Raw genomic sequence first — 22,046 nt, forward strand, 5'->3', positions numbered from 1 at the left:
CCCAGTTGGGGCGCTTGTGGGAGGCATCCAATCGATGTGTCTCTCACATCGATGTTTCTCTCTCTCTCCCCCTCCCTCCCTCTCCCACTCTCTCTAAAAGTCAATGTAAAAAATATCCTCAGCTGAGGATTAAAAAAATAAAAAAGAAAGGTAGAGAGTCAAATACTGCAGAGAAGACTCTAAAAGTATCCATCTACTGACATGATGTCTGGATGTTACTAGAGCACAGTAGGAAACAGCTCCCCAGCAGCTACCTAAACTTAAAAATTCATGCAAATTTCAGAGAGAGAGAGAGCGAGAGAGAGCGAGAGAGAGAGAGAGAAAGAGAGAGAGAGAGAACCCGTACACACCCTGACCAGGGACTGAACCCCAAACCTTTTGGTGAACAAGAAGATGCTCCAACCAACTGAACCACCCAGCCAGGGCTCTATTTTTTTTTTTTTAAAATTTACTGATTTCAGGGTGTGGGGGGAGAGAGAAACATCAATTTGTTATCTCATTTATACATTCTTTGGTTGATTCTTGTATGTGTCCTGATTAGGGATTGAACTTGAAACCATGGTGTATTGAGATGACGCTTACTAAGCTACTTGGCCAGGGCCTTGCATTTTAGTCCTTGATTTTTATTTTAATATAAAATATTTAAATGAGATATCATAGGAAAAACAAAATGAAAATTCTAAACTTTATGAGCCATCACAAGAGATTATCTTCATCTTCTGGATTATTAAACTGCACAGAAAGTGCAGCTGGTAGAGCCCTAATTTATCTGTCCATACTGACTCCACTGGCTGTAGAAATTCCACATTTTTGCAATTATCAACAGCTGATCGATGTTTCTTTCTCATCGTTGTTTCTAACTCTCTATCTCTCTCCCTTCCTCTCTGTAAAAAATCAATAAAAAATATATTTAAAAAAACAAACAAGCAAAAAAAACGTGTACTTATATTTAGATGAGTTAGAACAACTGACTCATTTTATGTCAGAAAAAAAAAATCTATTCATTTTGCTAAACCAAGAAAAGACAGCAGTACTTGCTATCTACAAACCTACAAGTGATGTTGCTTCATCTAGCCGCAGGAAAGTATTCTGAAGTTAGGCGGTCTGGTGTCAGGTTTTAATTACACCACCACCCAGGTGGGACCTCTTCCTAAGCTGGAAGTATCTTTGGGCTGCCAGGAGCAGGAAGCAGGAAGCAAAAGGGAGGAAATCAAATTCCCTCAGCAGTCCCCTTCATTCTGAGCACTCCCCTTTTATTTAATACTAGAGGCCTGGTGCACAAAATTCATGCACGGGTAAAGATCCCCTAGGCCTGGCCAGTGACCAGGGCCTCCCTTCCCTCTGTGCCGCCCCCTGGTGGTCAGTGCATGTGATGGTGAGTGATTTAACTCCCAAGGGGACAATTTGTATATTAGGCTTTTATATATATAGATACTGGAGTTTGGTTTCACATGAAAATAGGGTTCCTTGTTTAGAAAAAAAAGTTTAAAATCCACTGGATTATACTCTAAAGGTGTGGAAAGATTTTCAAGTTGTACATTTATTTATTTTTAAAGTATACTTTTATTGATTTCAGAGGGGATTGGAGGGGGATAGAGAGATAGAAATATCAATGATGAGAGAGAATAATTGATTGGCTGCCTCCTGCACACCCCACACTGGGGATCGAGCCCATAACCTGGGCATGTGCCCTGATTGGGTATCAAAAGGTGACCTCAAAGTATTATACATGCAATTCATAATGCTTTGGAATGAGTCATTGTACAAGGTTGACGCTCAAACCCTGAGCCACACCGGCCAAGCTCAAGTTGTATATATTTAAATCACAATGTCTTTGATATTGGTTAAATTTTCAATATGGTTTTGGCAAGCTAATGCTTCTGGGAAGGTTTTTAAAAGCACATCTAATTTCCTCAAAGATCTAAGTGGAAATGTAAGTAGGAAGTGTCTCAAAACTTTGCAAATTCAATAAGTAAGCTGTATTGAAGAGAAAACAAAAAAGAGGAACTGAAATAAACAGATGACACATTTTTTTCAAATGTCACATTTAATGTTTTCACCACTGTACTTCAAATCTACATTGTACAAAGTGACCAATAAGTGTGCCACGGTAATTGACCAACCTCTGAGATTGTACCTTTCACACCAGTGTCTTCTTGGGCTCTTTTGATACTAAACACGTTTCTCATTCAAGTGAATTGAAATGCTTCAGTTGGGTTGATTCTCAGGAGCCTCATAAAAAAAAACAAACAAAGATATTGCACCATCTTTGTTTAGTAATTCAATGTTTGTTTCTTTCACAGCAAATAATTACTTCATTGAAGTTAAAACTTCCAAACATAACTTATTAATAGTCTTCAAATTCAGCTCAGATCACTCAAGATGAAAATACTCTGCTAAATACAGATAACTTACAATAACTTTAACAGTTAATTGTCCATAACACACACCAAGGTTTTTTCCTAGACCAATTTTAAGACGATCCATTAATATTTCTTGTACAGGTGAAAAACGATCTTCAGTTTTCTTCTCTTTTTATTTTTAATATAAAAGTTGGAAGGGACATTCAAGTTTCAAGTCTCCACATTGAACTTAAAAAAAAAAAATAGTCATCATCAGCATGTGGAGGTAAACAAGCCAAGTTGTATAACTCCAGGAGGTAGAGGCCTTCAATTTGTATTCATATATACATATGCACAGAAGAATTCAGTGTTCCAACAGAAAAAAGAATTTGTCAAAAAGTAATAAGTTATTTACTACTGTGACATTTCAAGACTCCCACAGCTTTGCCTAAGGACACAAACACATTTGACATAATTCCCTATGTGCCTTTTTTTTTTTTTGTGGCTTTACATTTCTTTAAAATTTGTTTTTGTCTTTTATTTTTATCTGTTTTTATTGTCCAGTGCAGGAAAAGTCTCACAAAATTTCACAGACCTAAAATGTGCAAGCTAGTTCTCTCTCTATACAGCAATGGTGGAATTCTTTTGAAATTAGCCCAGAAATGAATTATTTACACACATGAAAGATGCATGCTTGGGGGTTCTTTTATGTAAGAAAGAGCAGAAAAACTTCTAATAAAAATAGATTAAATATATATATATATATTTATACTGGGTAAGGAAAACAGAAGTTTAGTCTCTCCTAGTCACAAACTCATTCTTTCTACCCACAACATTGGATTTTAGACAGCACACATCACCGTCACGGCTCTAATGAGAAGCTAATTATAGGGCTTGATCATTAGGTGGCATGCCCCACCCCCCTCCCCCCAGGTGCGGCCACGATCAGCTCACGTGGCTCCATGATTGGTCACAGGCAAGGTTTCTAGATTCTTTCATTTTAGAAAACCCTTAATTTTCAGGAATGGCTCAAATATCAAAATGTATGACTGTCCTGTGTGTGTGTGTGTGTGTGTGTGTGTGTGTGTGAACAATCCCACTTCATTTTAAAAAAAGAAAAACAAAACAAAACAAAAACGCAAAACCCCAAACTTCCAAATTTGGTTCAATTCTCATTTGTTCTGAGGTGAGCCATAACAGCTGCACTAAATTCATAAAACATGTGCAACTCTGGGTAAAATATTTTTCTTCTAAAAGCACAACCACTTTACAAGATTAAAAGTCTAGTAACATTTCTAAATATTATTCATATCATACAAGTAGTGGTTGTTAATTTAAAACTTCATTAGTAAAATTACAGTACAAGCATGATTAACCTCCAGAATTGCAAATCCCAGACTCCAGTGGAAAGCTACATTACATCTTCAGTAGTACATTATCTTCCACCGTCACTCCCACACCAGAGGAGATGGGGGCATCTCAGATGGCTGGGCAACAGTGGAACTAGAAAAAAAAGGAGAATGGTGAAAACACTTGTAACACCACAAAGGGCAACTCGCTGTTGCCTCTTTTCTTCTCTGCCTTTAAAAAAAAAACCTGTAAAGTCCAGTTATGGATTTTGGTTTCTGTTAACTTCTGTAAATTGCATCTGTCCCAAATTGTTTGCTTAAGCATCTATGTTTAGTGAGGCAATATGGTACAGTGGCTAATACACGGCCTTGGAAACAATGTCATTTACTAGTTGTGTGACACAGAGCAGATTCCTTCATCTTTCCTCTTGGAGAGGGATAATGCTTTTGTTTTTTTTTATTGTTAATCCTCACCCGAGGATCATTTAGATGAAGGGAGGGGGAAGAGACACACAGAGAGAAACATCAACGTGAGAGAGACACATCAATTGGTTGCTTCCTGCATTCACCCCGACCACAGCCGGGGATTGAGCCTGCAACCAAGGTACACACCTTGACCAGAATCAAACCCGGGACCCTTCAGTCTGTGGGCCGAAGCTCTATCCACTGAGCCAAACCAGCTAGGGCAGGGAATGCTATTGTGATGAATAAATGAGATAATGTATGTAAAGTGCTTTCCACAGTGCCTACTTCATAATATAAAGTAAATGGTATTATAAATAGTAATGCTTATGATCAATTAGAAAAATAACCTTAAACGATGCAGAATTATCCATTTGAAAGTAACCTCCCAAAATACAGTGACTTTAAGTGGGAACCTGTTTTTTATTGTTGTTAATCCTCACCTGAGTATTAACACTGATTTTTGGAGAGTGGAAGGGAGGGGAAGAAACAGAGAGAGAAACATCAATGTGAGAGAGACACATTGATTGGTTGCCTCTGGGACACACCCTGACCTGGAGGGAGCCTGCAACTGAGGCACATGCCCTTGACCAGAATCAAACCCGTGACCCTTCAGTCCATGGGCCGACGCTCTAACCACTTAGCAACTGGGTAGGGCTTTTTTTGTTGCTGTTGTTAATCCTCACCTGAGGATATTTTTCCCCATTGATTTTTAAAGGGAGTGAGAGGGAGGGGGAGAAACAGAGAGAGAAACATGTAAGTGAGCGAGACACATCCATCGAAGTGGGGACCTACTTTGAATGAGCCTCATAAGCTTTTTTTATCAAGTATTAACTGAGTAGTAATGGATAATCATTTAGCATTTGTTATCCATTGATTTGTTTTATCAGTTATTTCATATGTCTGTCTAATGTTGCCAACCAGATTATAAACATAATCTTCTCTGGGGCCCAGAATAATGAATAACTTGCACCTGGAAAGGTACTGGGTCACTGACTGTTAGGAAAAACTAAAACAAGGTAATTTTAAACAACAGAGAAGTAAAAATGCAACTTAATCCTTTCTTTCTAACAACATATACATGGAATAATTCTAAACAAAAAAAATCTTGACTTTGATTCAATAAATTAAACCAACTTCAATACCTTGTTAAGACCAATTAAAACAGAAATGAGGGGAAGGGAAAGAGAATCAGAGAGAAGAGGGAATAGAAGAGGGAGAAAGGCAGGCGGGGAAGAAAGGAGATAGTGTGGCCTCTCAGATCCAAACCGCCCCCCTTCTTTGTGCTCCTTTGTGATACGGGAGCCAGATGCCGTTCTCACATTTCTGCTCGGCCACCTGCTTGATGCTAGCCTTTGTCGACAGAGGGTGCTGGAGAGGCACCGCACGGCCATAGCATTAGGAAGCAGTTGCCCTTCCCGGTCTGGTGTGCCTTTTTATTTTGTTTTACTTCTTTATTTTAATATGAAAGGCCCAGCTGTGGTCCACCAAACACTCCAGCAAGTGGCTCTGCAGCCCAACAGGCCTCTTTGATGGATGAGTTCTGCCCCCGCGTTTGGAAAGTTTCTTCACTACCCTCATGGGTGTGTCTCTGTGGCAGCCGTATCACCTCCAAATCTTATTAGCTTTGGGTGAAGGGACCTCCTCTAAGGTCTTAATTTCTTCCGTGTTCACTCTTTCCCTAGTTAATGCTTTTGGTTATTGAATTGTATGGGGTGTGGTTTCTTTCTCATGTCTGGGCCTTGACTGGTACAGTCAGTGAGGGAGAGAGAGACTGAGAAGGCAAGGACAAGGAGAGTGGGGCTTCTAGGTTCCAGCGCAGGTTTCTAGCTCTTGAACCAACAAGCCTACTGGACACACCGCAGTGCATCTATAAAAATAAATGTTCTTGCTGCACTTACTCCGAAGGTGCTGGGATGGCAGCGGGGAGCCCGGGGACCATGCCTAACTCCAGGACAATGGCCACCACACTGTTGCTGCAGGAGATCCCCATGTACATGACCAGGCAGCACAATGGTCATTTGGGGGAAAAACTACCAAAGCAACCAGTGAGTTGGCATCAGTGTAAAAACTTAATGCTAACATTTTAATATGCTTTTGACTAAAGCCAAAGTTCGTAACAGACACTTTCTGTTGGACCTTTTACCTATGTTACTGAATTAAAATAAAAACAGAAATATGCTGAATAACAAAATCACAACAGCCTCCTAATACTAACAAGAAAGTCAGAATGACATTCACATAGTTACCTAATAAAGCTCTTAAAAGCAGCGGACTGAGGGTTGATGCAGAGAGGCACTCTGTTTCCTTTCTGCTGTTCCAGAATGAACTGGTGGATAATTTCTGTGGAGAAAACAAACACACAGGCATGCCAATCTGCAGGTCTGGGAGCGGCGGGTTCTCAGCTAACGCTAGCCAGCGTCAGAACAGCATTTCCTGCTGGTTTAGTTAAATCAGACACACATCATCTGTCAGGCAGACTCTAGCAGAACTTTCCTGAAACCAAATGACAGGTGCTGCTAAACACAGGCAAAACCCCCCAAAGCGCCTCACTCAGGGCGAAAATCCCATCCGTGGGAGGAGTAAAATGGTCTATAAATTTGAGAGTTGACACCACAGGGTTTGGCATATGAGTGAACTCTTCTAAATTGCTGGTAATTACCATCTTATTGAAAATCACTTAAAATATCTTGATGGTTAGGTACAGTTTTGGGCTGGTTTCTTTGGGAACTGCTCTCTCCTCTAAAATGCCCTATAGCAGACACTCAAATCATTCAGAATTTTGGATGTCATAACCCCCCACCCCATCCCAAAAGGAGGTGGTGTCAGGAAATTTTACGAGTCGACTAGCAGAAATTTCCTTCTTTTGTCATCATCCATGGAATGATCCCTCAGTGGATGTTTATCTTTTTTAAAACTTTGCATGTTATACATCTAATATGTTCCATTCAATTAATTACACTCAATGAATACATATTAAATATATTGAGTCACACTCATCAAGTTAGCTTTGAAAACAAGAACAAAATATTTATTCCTCTGCCTGTCCTTCTCCTGGATGTAGTACTAACTGAGCGTTTTTATAACATACATAGCATTCATGGTACATGACTTGAATAGAGTTGTACGCGAGCCTGTAAAATAAACCTATGAGATCTCAGCTCTTCTGGGCCATGTAATGAAAAACGTTACTAGTGATCCTGCCAGGCCGAAGGCCAAAAAAGGTACTCACCTTTAACCTGTCGAACAGAACTGAGGTTCTTCTCAAAAGTGTCATCAAATTTGGGGTTGGTGACAGGCTCAAAGTCACTGGTATAAACTCTTCCAGTAGAGGTGGAGAAGCAACATTTACACATACACGTGTGATATCGTAGTCGCCCTTCATCTAGGTAGGGGTGGGCTAAGGCATCCTTAGCGGATATTCTTTTGGACTGAAATCAAATTTAGAGACCAGCACATCAACACTACAGATAAATATGACTGTCCACACAGGGTCTTTCTCAAGGCACAGTAACTGCTTATACTTTATGGTACATCCTATGTAAGAGGGATAACTGAAGTCAGAGTGGGTAATGCAGCAGTTGAGGGAGTATGAAGTGACTTTCTGCTAAGATCCCAAAGAATTCCTACCTCAAAATAAATGTACACAATTACAAATATCATGACATTTAAATATGTAATGCTTTGGAGGGGAATTTACATTTTATTTTTATTTTTTTAAAATACAATTTTATTGGTTTCAGAGAGGAAGGGAGAGGGAGAAAAATCAATAATGAGAGAGAATCACTGATTGTCTGCCTCCTGCACGCCCCACACTAGGGACCGAGCCTGCAACCCTGGCATGTGCCCTTGACCAGAATCGAACCTGGGACCCTTCAGTCCACAGGTGGACGCTCTATCCACTGAGCCAAACCAGCTAGGGCAGACGTTTACATTTTAAATAGCAGTTATATTTTCTAAACATGTCTCAGCATCTAGAAGAGATGTGATCACAGTGGCAATTTTACAAAGCTGCTTGAAACTTTAATTCTCTCAGAATGCCAAGTCAACATAGGATATCTGAAGCTGCTGGAGTTAGGCAGCAGGTAACAGCCTGAATGCCATGTTTTAATATCCAGCTCACTCTGAATATCAGCAGCCTGTTGTTTCCTGACACTTCAGATCAGAATACGTAATATACTAGTTTCAGGTTGATAAACCATACACTTTTAAACTCATTTCTCCATTAAAAAAAAGTCCTTCCTTTGAGCTCAGTGGACATACAAGTACTACTGTGTGAGAGAAAGTGAATTTTAAAGGATTTAAGGACAGGCTCAGGAGCAGAGAATAGAATAAAAACTGACACTCTGCCCTACTTGCAATATGATCAAGCACTTCACATAACATGATTAACACCCCTCCCCCCCCCCCCCCCCGCAAAAAAACCACAGTTTGCACTTAAACCAAACAACAAATAAAACAAACAAAAAACACCAGATCATCCTGACTGGTTCTGGTCCCCCAGATAATGAAATGCTAACTATTTCCCATAAACCCAGATTCCCCCAAAACATTTTAATCTCTGTTTTTTTGCTGGGCTGAAGCTAAAAGACATGCCATGCCCTTCCAGGAGACGATCATCGCAAATGAAAGCTGCTGTCTCTCCACCACGAGCAGACACATGTAAACGTGACAACCTTGGCTTTGCTCCTGTTGTTTTGTACTTGGTGACCCAGCTGAACTGATTCACTGGTACTTTTAGCAAGTAAACTTTTTCTCTTTGTAAATAAATCCAGCTATTCCTGGAGGTTGCATGGAATAAAGGTCCACTGTCAGGCCCGGCTGGCATGGCTCAGTGGTTGAGCGTCAACCTATGAACAAGGACATGGCTGGTTTGATTCCCAGCCAGGGCACATGCCCGGGTTTCAGGCTTAATCCCCAATGTGGAGCGTGCAGGAGGCAGCCAATTAATGATTCTCTCTCATCACTGATGTTTCTCTCTCTCTCTCTCTCCCTTCCTCTCTAAAAGCAATAAAAATATATTTAAAAAAAGAAAATCTACTGTCCGAATCTAAAGAAACTAGCTGGCCGACAGTACACCTTTCCCGAGACAGGGCCCTTCAACCCGTGTCTCTGGCCAGTCTCACATATGGATTGAGCTCTTCGGCGTTTGCTCACTAAATCTGGTTGTTGGCCAAGTCTATTTCTGTTTCCGATTGAAACGAGTGATTATGTCCACACTGGTGACCACTATGATTGAATCTGGGTTTTAATTTTACCATCTGACCATTAAGTCACTTCTGTCAGGTGGCAGATGTCAGAAATTGGGTTCCTATGAGCTGCCACCAGTAGCTGGAGTCTGGCTTCCCTATTGGTCTTTGTGTGTGTGTGTGTGTGTGTGTGTGTGTGTGTGTGTGTGTGTTTTTTAATAGGTTTTTATTGATTTTAGAGAGAGAGGAAGGGAGAGGAAGAGAAACATCGATCGACTGCTTCCTGTATATGCCTCAACTGGGGATCACACTCACAACCTGGGAGTGTGTCCTGACTGGGAATGGAACCTGAGACCATTGGGTACATACGACGAAACTCCAACCAACTGAGCAACATTGACCACGGCTCCTTTTTTTCTTATATTTGCCTAAAGGCTCCTGCTACAAACTAAAGATCAGGAATGGAGCATTCCTTAAGAAATATCACAAGGACCTCAGTAAAGGATGCTATCAGATGGTACTCTGACCATTGTTTTCATGGTATGAATTCATGGGTGTAACTGATATCCCCACAGACACCACTGCTGAGACTGAACCAGGTAACTGAGCCAGGATTTCCAGGAATGTTTCAGTCCAGGAGCAGACACATGGCAATAGACTGCTTAGCCCAGTGGTTCTCAACCTTGGCTGCACATTAGAATCACCTGGGAATCTTTTAAAAATCTTTTTTGTTATGGGGTGAGGCCACAACATTTGTAACAAAGAAACAGAATTTCTGGAGGATGAGGCCCAGAAATCAGGATTTTAAAAAGATTCCCAGGTGATTCTAATGTGCAGCCAAGGTTGAGAACCACTGGCTTAGCCCAATAGTAACAATAATTAATTACTGCAACTAAATAGGCTAAATAAACTGATTTAATTATGGTTAGTGTTCTATTTTTAATGGATATTTAAAAAACCCTCATTTCTTTCTTTTTAATGTAAGGCCAAACCTAAATTCAACAGGTTAAAAACAGAATAAAACATTCTTTAAAAATGATATCTACTTTTAATGTCTATTATAAATTAATAAAGCATCAGGCCAATTTAAAAATAAGAATTCTGGCTGAAACCGGTTTGGCTCAGTGGATAGAGCGTCGGCCTGCGGACTGAAGGGTCCCAGGTTCGATTCTGGTCAAGGGCATGTACCTTGGTTGCGGGCATATCCCCAGTAGGAGATGTGCAGGAGGCAGCTGATCAATGTTTCTCTCTCATAGATGTTTCTAGCTCTCTATCTCTCTCCCTTCCTCTCTGTAAAAAATCAATAAAATATATTAAAAAAAAATGGGAACCTATTTTTTAAAAAAAATAAGAATTCTGTAAAAAAAACCCAACATTTATTGGTTGGAATTGTTCTACAAGAAATGATAAAAAATGGTTAAATATTATGCAGTGATCCTTAACTTGCCAAATAAATTCCTTTATTTTTTTAATGACTGTGTAGTTATTTACTTAGGTTCAATAAGAATCTGTTCTCTTTACCAGATAAATCTTACCTCCCCCTTATAAAGATAATTAATTGTAAATATGATATCAAAAGTTTCATTTACTGCCCTAGCTGGTTTGGCTCAGTGGATAAAGTGTTGGCCTGTGGACTGAAGGGTCCCAGGTTCGATTCCAGTCAAGGGCACATGCTCAGATTGCAGGCTCGATCCCCAGTCAGGGCTCTGCAGGAGGCAGCTGATAATGATTCTCTCTCATCATTGATGCTTCGATCTCTCTCTCTTCCTTTCTGAAATCAATAAAAAAAAAGTTTCATTTATTTAGGTGTGACAATCCCACTATTGAGGAATAAGGACTACCTTTCACATAGAACTGATGTCTAACAGGCCTCCCAGGATCATATGTGTGGTATCTGCTCTACAGCTTACGACCCTCCAGCCTTAAGGTTGTGAAGTCTGTGAGTTCGGGCAGGTCAGGAGCCTTAGTAAACATGGGCTCCCTGAGAAAGAGGATGCCTTACAGATATAAGTACTGCAGGGAAAACCTAGTACAGGTGAATCACATGGTTTTTGGTTCCTAATCTAAATAGAACTAATAAAGAACACATGATATTTCTGACACATAAAAGGAAATTTTAACCTCGGGCCTTTATAATCTTCTATGGGCAGACAGAAATTACCTCTGAAGCTAGAAGTTAATGTGGCTCTAGTTTTGTTAACCATACAAAGGGTCTTTATGTATTACTCAACATCTCCTGTTAGCTATATAGATAGACTTGCCAAATAAAACAAAATACCAAACTAATGACACTAAATCACTAGCTCACTGAGCAAGTTATGTGGTTGGAATGGTCCTTAATGGCAGGAACTTGACCACAAGGAGGGACTGTGGAATTGAGATAGGCCACTTTGTCCTGCTTCCGTATTACTAAGTAGCTCACAAAGTAATAAAGTAAACAAACAAAAGGAAAACTAACAAACAAACACCAAACAAATAAAAATCCACTATGCACCCTGAGATGTAACAAAAATAACTTGGTCACTGATTGGCTCTGGTCCCCAAATAATAAAACCTTGACTGTTTCTCACAAACCTGGACTCTAACAAAATATTTTTATCCCTAATCTTTGTTATGCTTATGTCTCAAGATAGCTCTGGCCTTTGTGGATTTGATCCTCATGTGAGATAACTGCTGTTTTCTCATCACAAACAGACTAATGTAAACGTAGAAACTGTTAATTTTGTTGGCATTCCCCCCCTTTAAATACCTGCTGTTTTTTTTGTATTTGGTGACTTTCTTGTACTCTTAGCAAGTAAAATTTTCTTTTCTAAATGCTTCCATTTTTGAGTCTTCTTTAACAACAGTTATTGGTACAGATATGAATAATATTCTTTGGATGAATGAATAAATGAAGAGCTAAATTTTGTCCAAAAGAGTCAAGTCCAAAAATGGCATCTGGCCCTAACTGGTTTGGCTCAGTGGATAAAACATTGGCCTGCGGACTCAAGGGTCCCAGGTTTGGTTCCGGTAAAGGGCATGCACCTTGGTTGTGGGCACATCCCCAGTGGGGAGTGTGCAGGAGGCAGCTGATCGATGTTTCTCTCTCATCGATATTTCTAACTCTCTATCCCTCTCCCTTCCTCTCTGTAAAAAAATCAATTAAATATCCTATCTAATAAAAGAGAAACATGGTAATTGGCGTACGACCGCTACCCTTCCCATTGGCTAATCAGGGCAATATACAAATTAACTGTCAGCCAAGATGGCGGCCGGCAGCCAGGCAGCTTGAAACTAACATGAGGCTTGCTTGCTTCAGTGACGGAGGAAACCAACGTTCCCCGACTGCCGCTGTAGGCCTCTGAGTTGCAAGGAACTATGTAACAAACATAGAAGCTAAACAAGACCCCAGAAACCTGCCGAGCTTCAGCCAGCAGGATCGCAACATTGTAAGCAAAGGCCAGAAACCTACTTTCAGCAGCGGAGGCCTAAGAGCTGGAGTCAAGCCTCAAAGCTAAAGCTGGCCCAGAATAAAAAAAAGAAAAAGAAAAAAAGGAGCGGTTGGGAGCTTCAGTCACCCCCAGCCTGAAAACAGCCCTCAGCTCCTCACCCAGACTGGCCAGGCACCCCAGTGGGGACCCCCACCCTGAAGGATGTGTGACCAGCTGCAAACAGCCATCATCCCCCACCCAGGCTGGCCAGGCACCCCAATGGGGACCCCCACCCTGATCCAGGACACCCTTCAGGGCAAACCAGCCGGCACCCACCCATGCACCAGGCCTCTACCCTATATAGTAAAAGGGTAATATGCCTCCCAGCACTGGGATCAGCGGAGCCGCGAGGCCTCCTGGCACCGGGATCAGCGTGACAGGGGGCAGCGCCCAAACCCCCTGATAGCCCTGCGGCTCTGTGTGTGACAGGGTGCGGTGCCCCAACCCCCCGATCGGCCCTGCTCTGTGTGTGACAGGGTACAGCCCCCCCCACCCCCCCTCACGGGCCCTGCTCTGTGACGGGGTAGAGCCATAACTTCCCCATCGGCCCTGCCCTGAGTGTGAGAGTGGCGGCACCCCAACCCCCTGATCGGCCCTGCTCTGTGGGTGATAGAGGGCAGCACCCCAACCCCCTGATGGGCCCTGCTCTGTGCGTGACAGGGGGCTGCGCCCCAACCCCCTGATTGGCCCTGCTCTGTGAGTGACAGGGGGAAATGCCCCAACCCCCTGATTGGCCCTGCTCTGTGCACGACAGGGGGTGGCGCCGCAACCTCCCCATCGACCCTGCCTTGAGTGTGACAGGGAATGGTGGCCCAACCCCCCAATCGGCCCTACCCTGAGCATGACTGAGGGTGGCATCGCAACCTCCCGATCGCCCTGCTCTGTGTATGACAGGGGGCGGCACCCCAACTCCCCAATTGGCCCTGCTCTGAGCCTGACCAGGGGCTGCACCTAGGGATTGGGCCTGCCCTCTGCCACTAGGGAGCAGGCCTAAGCCAGCAGGTCGTTATCTCCCGAGGGGTCCCAGACTGCGAGAGGGCACAGGCTGGGCTGAGGGGCCCCCCTCCCCCCTGAGTGCACAAATTTTTGTGCACCGGGCCTCTAGTATTAAAAATAAATGGCATCTGGAAAAGCTATCATCCCAACAACTCCGTATACAATATAATGGACAGATTTTTTTCAAACCATGTTAATATCTTTTTCCTCCTGATTTAAGTTGGTGCCAAACTCCTTTTACAAATTGAGGGAAATAAAGCTGGTACAGTTCTTCATCTCTCTTCCCCCTCAGCTCTTAGGGGTTAATAATCAAACTTCTGTATGATGAGTGAGCATGATGCACATGAAACTGAGGACTGAAGTTTATCTTTTGCAAAGTCATTATTCACACTGTCCAGCTCTTGATGTTTTTCTTAGAACACATGTATTTTTAATTTATTACAAAGTACAAAAACAAAAACTACTTACTGGATCAAAGACCAACATCCTGCAAAGGAGATGAACAGCTTCATGTGTAGCCTGACTAGACAGGGTATAAAGTACAGGAAGAGATGGCTGTGAAAAAATAAAGAATTCAAATATGTAAAGGAGTGTAAGTAGATATGCAGTATAGCTCATTTATGGCAAGGTAAGTACCCAGCTCAAAAAATGTGTGCACGCAAGTAATAACTCAGAGAGAAGGAGTATTCCCCCATAACTAGTCTCAAAAACAACTATCATTGACTGCCAGTAGCATATTTTATATTGCATGATTACCCATTGGAGCACAAAGGAGCCTAGGAAAATGAAAGCTATCCCTGTAACTATGGAGCTCCTGTTAGCCTTATACTGTAAATGCTTTAGTATTAGCCTTATACTGTAAATGCTTTAGCAGGAAGAGAAGAACAAACATGCCTAGAAGTGAGAGAAAAAGGATTTAATACCTTGGCCACATGCAAACTTAAGCATGTAAATTGTGCAAAAAGGAAGCATGTGAACTATGTATTATGGCAACATTACCATAAAGCTGCTAAAACACTAGTCCTAAAGGAGATGTAAAAAGAATTTTCTCAGAACGTATGACATTGTTTGCACTGGGTCCACCTACTATTTTGCCTTTACCACCTGATTTCTCATTCAATAACTGTCTTTTGTAAGTGGCATGCATGTCTTGTTGTCAAGATCTAGCCTTCTTGTATTGATGCAGGGAGCTGGCTTTTAGGACCTGAAAAGCCACAGAGCTTATAAAGCTATTTCACAGCTTGGAGAGCTGGGGACAGAGCATCTCTGCTCTTTCTGTCACACAAATAACATTAAAAGGTCTCGTTGGATCTCAATCACAGCTTCAGAGTCTTGTTACAAGACTTACATATCTATCTCCTTCCAACAAAGCCACACAGGAAAATCCAACAAGAACAAGACACCCTGGAACCATCAGGAGGTAATTATTCAACTTACAGAAGTTTTCTTCAGGACCAAGGAGTCATAGCAATAAAGTGAGATGGGTATACTAGTAAGATGAGATTGGGGTTCTAGTTCAATAACAAATTAGATATATCAACGTGTCTGAATCTCAGTATTCTTAAGTATTAAACGAGAAGGTTGGACTAAATGATCTCTTCAGTTTACTTTCGTGTGAGACTTGACAGGACTACCACAGATAACAAGTATTAAGTACACAGAACCTAGAGATAGTTGATATTCACATATTTGCAGACCAATTTATTATCCCTTGGTGCATTTCCATGTTTGCAGGTAGAGAAGTACTTTTTGTTAAAAATTATGTAGGTCTATGTAGCTCTGAAATTATTTGTATTAGTCAAGATAAGGGGGGTAGTGTGGAGAGTGTTAAGGAAGAGCTTTAACTTACAACTTACTTTATATGTATTTTTCCCTAATAATTTTTTTATTGTGTGAAATTAACTAAATTGATATCCTTAAAAGATGTGGATTCTTGGTTTTGACAGTGAATAGCTGTCCTCTTCTTCACTGGCTTGTGCAAGTTGGCAGCCAGATTCCAGCCAATTCTTACTGACTCTGCTATCTCACCATGAGCAACTCTTTCCTCTCCACTCCCCAAGTGCATCTGCACCTCATGCTAGTTTTGTGGAGGAGGTATGTCATAGCTCAGGGAAGGGAATACTGGGTTCTAATTCTAACTCTGTTATCACTAGACATGGGTTAAGTCACTGGACTTTGGCTTTCGCATCTATTAGACTGCACCAGCACAGACCTGCCTACCTACCGACATCATTGCTAATCATCTAACGTTCACCAAATCCCAGGTCCTGGGCTAGGTGTTAGGGCAACTAAGATGAGTAACATCTCTCTGGTGGGCAAGGAAAACATAACCAATTAGTTCCAGAAGCCACTGAATGGAGGATAGAGAAGAAATTAGAAGGCAAAATTTGTAAGACTTGAGGACGCCTGGATATGAGATGGGGAGTTTATGAACAGCCAATGAGAAGATGTTAAGTTTACCTGAAATTTAAACAACCCTCACACCCCAAATTGTACCTTTCTTCATAAAACTACATCCCAACAAATACACTAAAAATAAGGCTAAGTTTAATTTTAGCCTAGAACAGTCGTATTATGCTGCCTTCTACTTTTCTGGGTTTATATGCATGTTGAAAAGAGGAACAGAGCCTGGCCAGCGTGATTCAGTAGTTGAGTGTCGACCTATGAACCAGGTCATGGTTCGATTCCCGGCCAGGTCACATGCCTAGGTTGCGGACTCGATCCCTAGTGTGTGGCCTGCAGGAGGCAGCTGATCAATGGTTCCCTCTCATCATTGATGTTTCTTTCTCTCTCTCTCTCCCCTTTCCTGAAGTCAATAAAATATATTAAAAAAAAAAAAAGACAGATGCACTCTGATCACTAAAAAAAGAGGCACAGAGAGAAAGAACAGTCAGTTCAGTCATTCCAATACTTCTCCAGTACGAAAACACTAATAATTTAGCTCTTAGCACTGGTTCCACAGAAAAATATGTTAGAGATGCTGCATTGTTTTTTTCTTAAAGAATATGTTTTTATTGATTTTAGAGAGAGAGGAAGGGAAGAGGAAAGAGAGAGAAAAACATCGATGTGAGAAACATTGATCAGTTGCCTTCTTTATGCACCCCAATCAGGGATTGAACCTGCAACCTGGGAGTGTGCCCTGACCAGGAATCGAACCAGTCACCTTGCTCAACCAATTGAGCCACACCAGGAGGGTGAGATGCTGCATTTCTAATTCAATTTCCCTCCCTCCAGTTCACCAGCCATTATGGTTGAAATCAATTTAGCCCACGTTATAGAACCAGAACAAGTTTATATTTCTTTTTTTTTTAAAATATATTTTATTGATTTTTTACAGAGAGGAAGGGAGAGAGATAGAGAGTTAGAAACATCGATGAGAGAGAAACATCGATCAGCTGCCTCCTGCACATCTCCCACTGGGGATATGACCGCAACCCAGGTACATGCCCTTGACCGGAATCGAACCTGGGACCTTTCAGTCCGCAGGCCGACGCTCTATCCACTGAGCCAAACCGGTTTTGGCCAAGTTTATATTTCTTATCAAGTACTGGAATTACTTGAATAAGAGAAAAAATAGAATGCTTAAAAATATACCCTAAATATCTCATTGGGAAAAAAGTTTCTGCTAACTCCCCTAACATTTTTTTTTTTAAAATATATTTTATTGATTTTTTTACAGCGGGAAGGGAGAGGGATAGAGAGTTAGAAACACTGATGAGAGAGAAACATCGATCAGCTGCCTCCTGCACACCCCCCACTGGGGATGTGCCCACAACCAAGGTACATGCCCTTGACTGGAATCGAACCCGGGACCCCTCAGTCCACAGGCCGACGCTCTTATCCACTGAGCCAAACCGGTTAGGGCTCCCCTAACATTTATACTTACCACTTTCCTCCCCTTTTAAAATATACCAGTCCATTTTCTGTTTGTTTTGCAAGTTCCTAAGTCACTTAGCAATGCAGGAGTGAGTGGGTGCCAGCGAGTGGGGACAGGAAGGGTTATAGAAAGTGCTCTATTAATGACTGTGATTAACTGTCAGTGAAATGAAGCAGGACGAGCTTCTGGAACGGGGTGAGAGGCCCTAAATGGATACCACAGTCACCATGAGCCAACTGCAGAGAGCTGGTTCCCGGAGTCAGGTCAGCACGGCTGTGAGTCTGTTCGACGTCCCTGTTCGTTTTCACCTGGCAGCAAAGAAGCTGTTATCGTCAGTCAGCAATGCTCACTGAGGATGCACAATGTGAAGTGCAGGGCAGTAAGCACTTGGGGGTTATATAAAAGAAACTCCCACCTGAAAAATAGTAAGTTTGAACTGAATGAACTCTCTAATATACTCTGATTCTATCAAATGTAAGATAAGACAGGATTATTTTAACTTCAGTGAAAACATATCTACGTCTGACACAATTAGCTGGGAACAATCTGAGGAAAAATGAAAACCTTATTAGAGACGAACAAAAGGACTAAATTAGACTTTTCAATTCTACCCACAGGTCAGTGCCTCAACAACTATCTACCTTAATAGATACTGATGTAGGCCGCGGCAGCTAAGGTTCTCTTCATCTAAGATTCTGAGTTGTATAAAAGTGACAAAAAATAAAAAACACTGTACAGCCCTACTGGTCTGGCTCAGTGGATAGAAGGGCGGCTTGGGACTGAAGGGTCCCGGTTTGGTTTCGGTCAAGGGCACATACCTCAGTTTCAGGCTCGATCCCCAGTAGGGGGCGTGCATGAGGCAGCCGATCAATGATTCTCTCATCATTGATGTTTCTATCTCCCTCTCCCTTCCTCTCTGAAATCAATTAAAAAAAAAAGTATTTAAAAAAACAAAAACAAAACACACAACACTGTGCAGTGTTTTTGTCTACTCAGCATTCCCTGACCTTCAGGGAACCATTCTTTTCTCACTCAAGTGGTTTGACTGGCCTGGATTTCAATCTCCCAATTCCAAGGATGGCACGTGACCCAAGCCTGGACAATCAAATGACATATTTCCCTGAGCATCACGACTGGCTCCAGGATGGGCACATGGTCTAAAAAATAAAAAATGCAAGGGACATGGAATGGCTAATCCAACACATACCCCAATCCTCTTCTCCCTTATTTACCTTCATTTTATGAGATAGAAAATTCTCATTTTTAAAGCCTGTCTTGCATCTGGGAGGGCACATATCACACAGTTCTGGAAAATGACATATAAGCAAAAGTTTGTTAGGCAGGCTTCTTGGAATCTTCGCTTTCCTGACAAAAGGGACAGAGACTGCTAGTGCTCCCTCTTTCGTTTTTCTTGTTTTAAAAGAGGATATGGCCATAACGGGTTTGGCTCAGTGGATAGAGCGTCGGCCTGCAGACTGAAGAGTCCCAGGTTCGATTCCAGACAAGGGCATGTACCTTGGTTGCGGGCACATCCCCAGTAGGGGGTGTGCAGGAGGCAGCTGATCAATGTTTCTCTCTCATTGATGTTTCTAACTCTCTATCCCTCTCCCTTCCTCTCTGTAAAAAATCAATAAAATATATTTAAAAAAAAATAAAAGAGGATATGATTTCTGGAAAAGCTACAGCTATTTTGTTACCCTGAGGTGATAAGTGAGAGTACGAAGTCAACATTCTAAAGACGGCAGAGGAGAAAGAAAAAAACTAGATCCTTGATGACATAATTGAGCTGCTAAATCAGTTTTAGACTGTCTACCTCTGGACTCGATGAGGAAAAAAATGAACTATTTCTTTGAACCACTGTAAACAAGATTTTCTATTACTTATAACCTAACACATTCCTAATTAAATCAGAGAATTTCCAAATATTTCTGGATCTATTTGGGAAAGCTCTTTCCCAAATGACTGATATGCTAGTAGAACATAGGCTGGGACTACTGGGTCCATTTTTACAAACATATGAGGGTAAGATTGTCTGAAAATGAAGCCAACACACAGAAAAACAGAGAGGAAAAGAGAGTCAGATTCCTGGTATGGAACATCACTTGACTATCTGAATCCAGCAGGGCCTGAAGTCAGCTGTAGCCCAAGACTTTTCAGTTGTATTGAGCCAGTAAGTTCCTTTTATTGCTTAAGCCGGTTTTAACTGAGTTTCACTGGAAAGAGTCCTGACTGTTACACAACATGGAAATATACATATTAATCAATCAACACAAGTAAATGAACTTGAGGCAGTAATTTGTGACTTTAAAAAGATAATTAGGTTCTCCTGTATATATTTTTCAAAAAGTCCCAATGAACAATAGTACATATTTCTGTTTGTACAAATACATGTAAATAAATGCATAGAAAAATATGTCTGGAAAGGTATTTTCAAATTAATCCAAAGGACACTGGGATGGTGTGGGGGGTAGCTAAGGATGACTAACTCTCTGTAAAATTTTTATTTTACATGTACTCACATATTACTTGCATATAAACAAGTGAGATTTTAAAGGAATCTGCTGTGAAGATATACGTGCCAGGCCATGACTGGCTAAGAACATAGGTTTTAAAATTAGAGGAATCTGCCCTGGCTGGTTTGGCTCAATGGATAGAGTGTCGGCCTGCAGACTGAGGGATCCCGGGTTCGATTCCGGCCAAGGGCACATGCCTGGGTTGCGGGCTCGATCCTCAGTGAGGAGCGTGCAGGAGGCAGCCAATCGAGGATTCTCTCTCATCACTGATGTTTCTCTCTCCCTGGCTCCTTTCCTCTCTAAAATCGATAAAATATATTAAAAAATAAAAATCAAAATATAAAATTAGAGGAATCTATTTTTGAGATTTGATTTATGAATTTAAGCATATTATTTACCTCTATAATCCTCCATTTCCCATCTGCAAAAAGGAATAATAAATGTCACATTATAGTGTTTTGAGGACTTAAGGTATTAATTAAGGTGAACATCTTTGCATTCCTGGGATAAGCTCCACGTGATCATATTATTTAAAAAAAAAATCACAAGCTATAGCTATTATTTTCCTAGTTGATCTTTATACTATCAAAACTTTAATTTTTAATATATATTAAGTGTTTAGAATGCCAGACACTATTATATTTTCTCCTTGCACCCACTATTTCTTTAAATTATAACAACTGAATGAGGTAGGAACCATTTTTGTTCACATTTTACAGATGAATGAACGGAGGCACATGAAGGTTAAGTAATCTGCCTAATGTCACAAAGTGAGTTACTGGTAGAGTCGGGAGTCATATACAGTCTGTCTGAAAACTGTAATGTACAACTCCTGGGACGTCATTCAACATCCTGTGTGATGTGGTAAGCCTGACACTGACATCACAACCTGCACTCCTAGTCACTACAGTCTAGAGAAACAAACAGAGCACTGAGATATGTACAATCTCAGTGTAAGAATTCTGCTAAACATCTTAACCCATTTAACTAGTTAAGTTACATTTTCCTTTCTTCCACCCTTTGTTTTAAATAATAATGACATTTACTATTTTTTTATTTAATTTAAAGTTCCAGGTTTTTACAACTAACAGATTTTTAAAATCAGTAGTACAAAAAGGACTCATTTGTCAGGAATTCTCAAAGGAGTGCAAAGAGACTTTTGGTGCCGTAAGTTACATTTTCGAGCTGTTGCAGGTAGCAGGCAGAAATCTCAGAGCACTGAGATATGCACAATGCCCTTTGCAGAATCATCATGATGTACAGAAGCACACAAGCTATATTGCATATATGGGATTGGGGACCAAATTAATTAAAAAAAAAATCTAAGTAACTACATAACAAATTTATTTGTGTGGGTGTGTATGTGTCTTCCAATGTCAGCTCTAAATAGCTATAACATGAATGGAGATACCTTCAAGCAGCTGCTATTGGGCTAACAATAGGCATATAAGACATGCATCATGGTGTAAGGGAAGGAGTAGGGAATGGGAAGGGAAGGGGCAGAATTTGACTAATGGCTTAACTAGAGAGCTTCAAGGGTTGGTTAACTTCTCTTGAGAGCAGCGGTAATATAAAGATCAACTAGGAAATGTAGATAAACTGAATTTCCATACTGGGGGAAAAATGGTACCAAGTACTATGCTAAGTTAATTTACATTCAATTATATATATGGTAGGTATAACTTACTCTATTCAAATCTACCTGTGTTAATGTTCAAAGATCATGAACACTTGCCTAAAGAGGCCCTTTCCAGCACTGGTTAAAAGTCCTCTAAAGACCTGTGAAAAGCATATCTAACTTTTGAGCAGAAATGGTCTCCAGAAATGGTCTCCTAATTAGTTTTTACT

The 22,046-nt window shown here is 41.1% G+C and overlaps 1 protein-coding gene across 1 annotated transcript in view; it reads right to left on the bottom strand.

The window, feature by feature from the left end:
- Positions 1 to 2,028: 2,028 nt before the first annotated feature.
- Positions 2,029 to 22,046, bottom strand: part of NLK (nemo like kinase) — a 139,187-nt gene continuing 119,169 nt past the window's right edge. Inside the window, exons 8-12 of the mRNA XM_081109585.1 lie at positions 14,277 to 14,363; positions 7,386 to 7,584; positions 6,403 to 6,496; positions 3,719 to 3,845; positions 2,029 to 2,591 (exon numbers count right to left, since the gene is read on the bottom strand). Coding sequence (XP_080965711.1) covers positions 3,791 to 3,845; positions 6,403 to 6,496; positions 7,386 to 7,584; positions 14,277 to 14,363 — 435 coding nt within the window. The 3' untranslated portion in view covers positions 2,029 to 2,591; positions 3,719 to 3,790. The remainder of the gene's footprint in view (positions 2,592 to 3,718; positions 3,846 to 6,402; positions 6,497 to 7,385; positions 7,585 to 14,276; positions 14,364 to 22,046) is intronic.

The sequence above is a fragment of the Myotis nattereri genome, assembly GCF_964212035.1.
Source record: "Myotis nattereri genome assembly, chromosome: 16".
NCBI classification, from domain to species: Eukaryota; Metazoa; Chordata; class Mammalia; order Chiroptera; family Vespertilionidae; genus Myotis; species Myotis nattereri.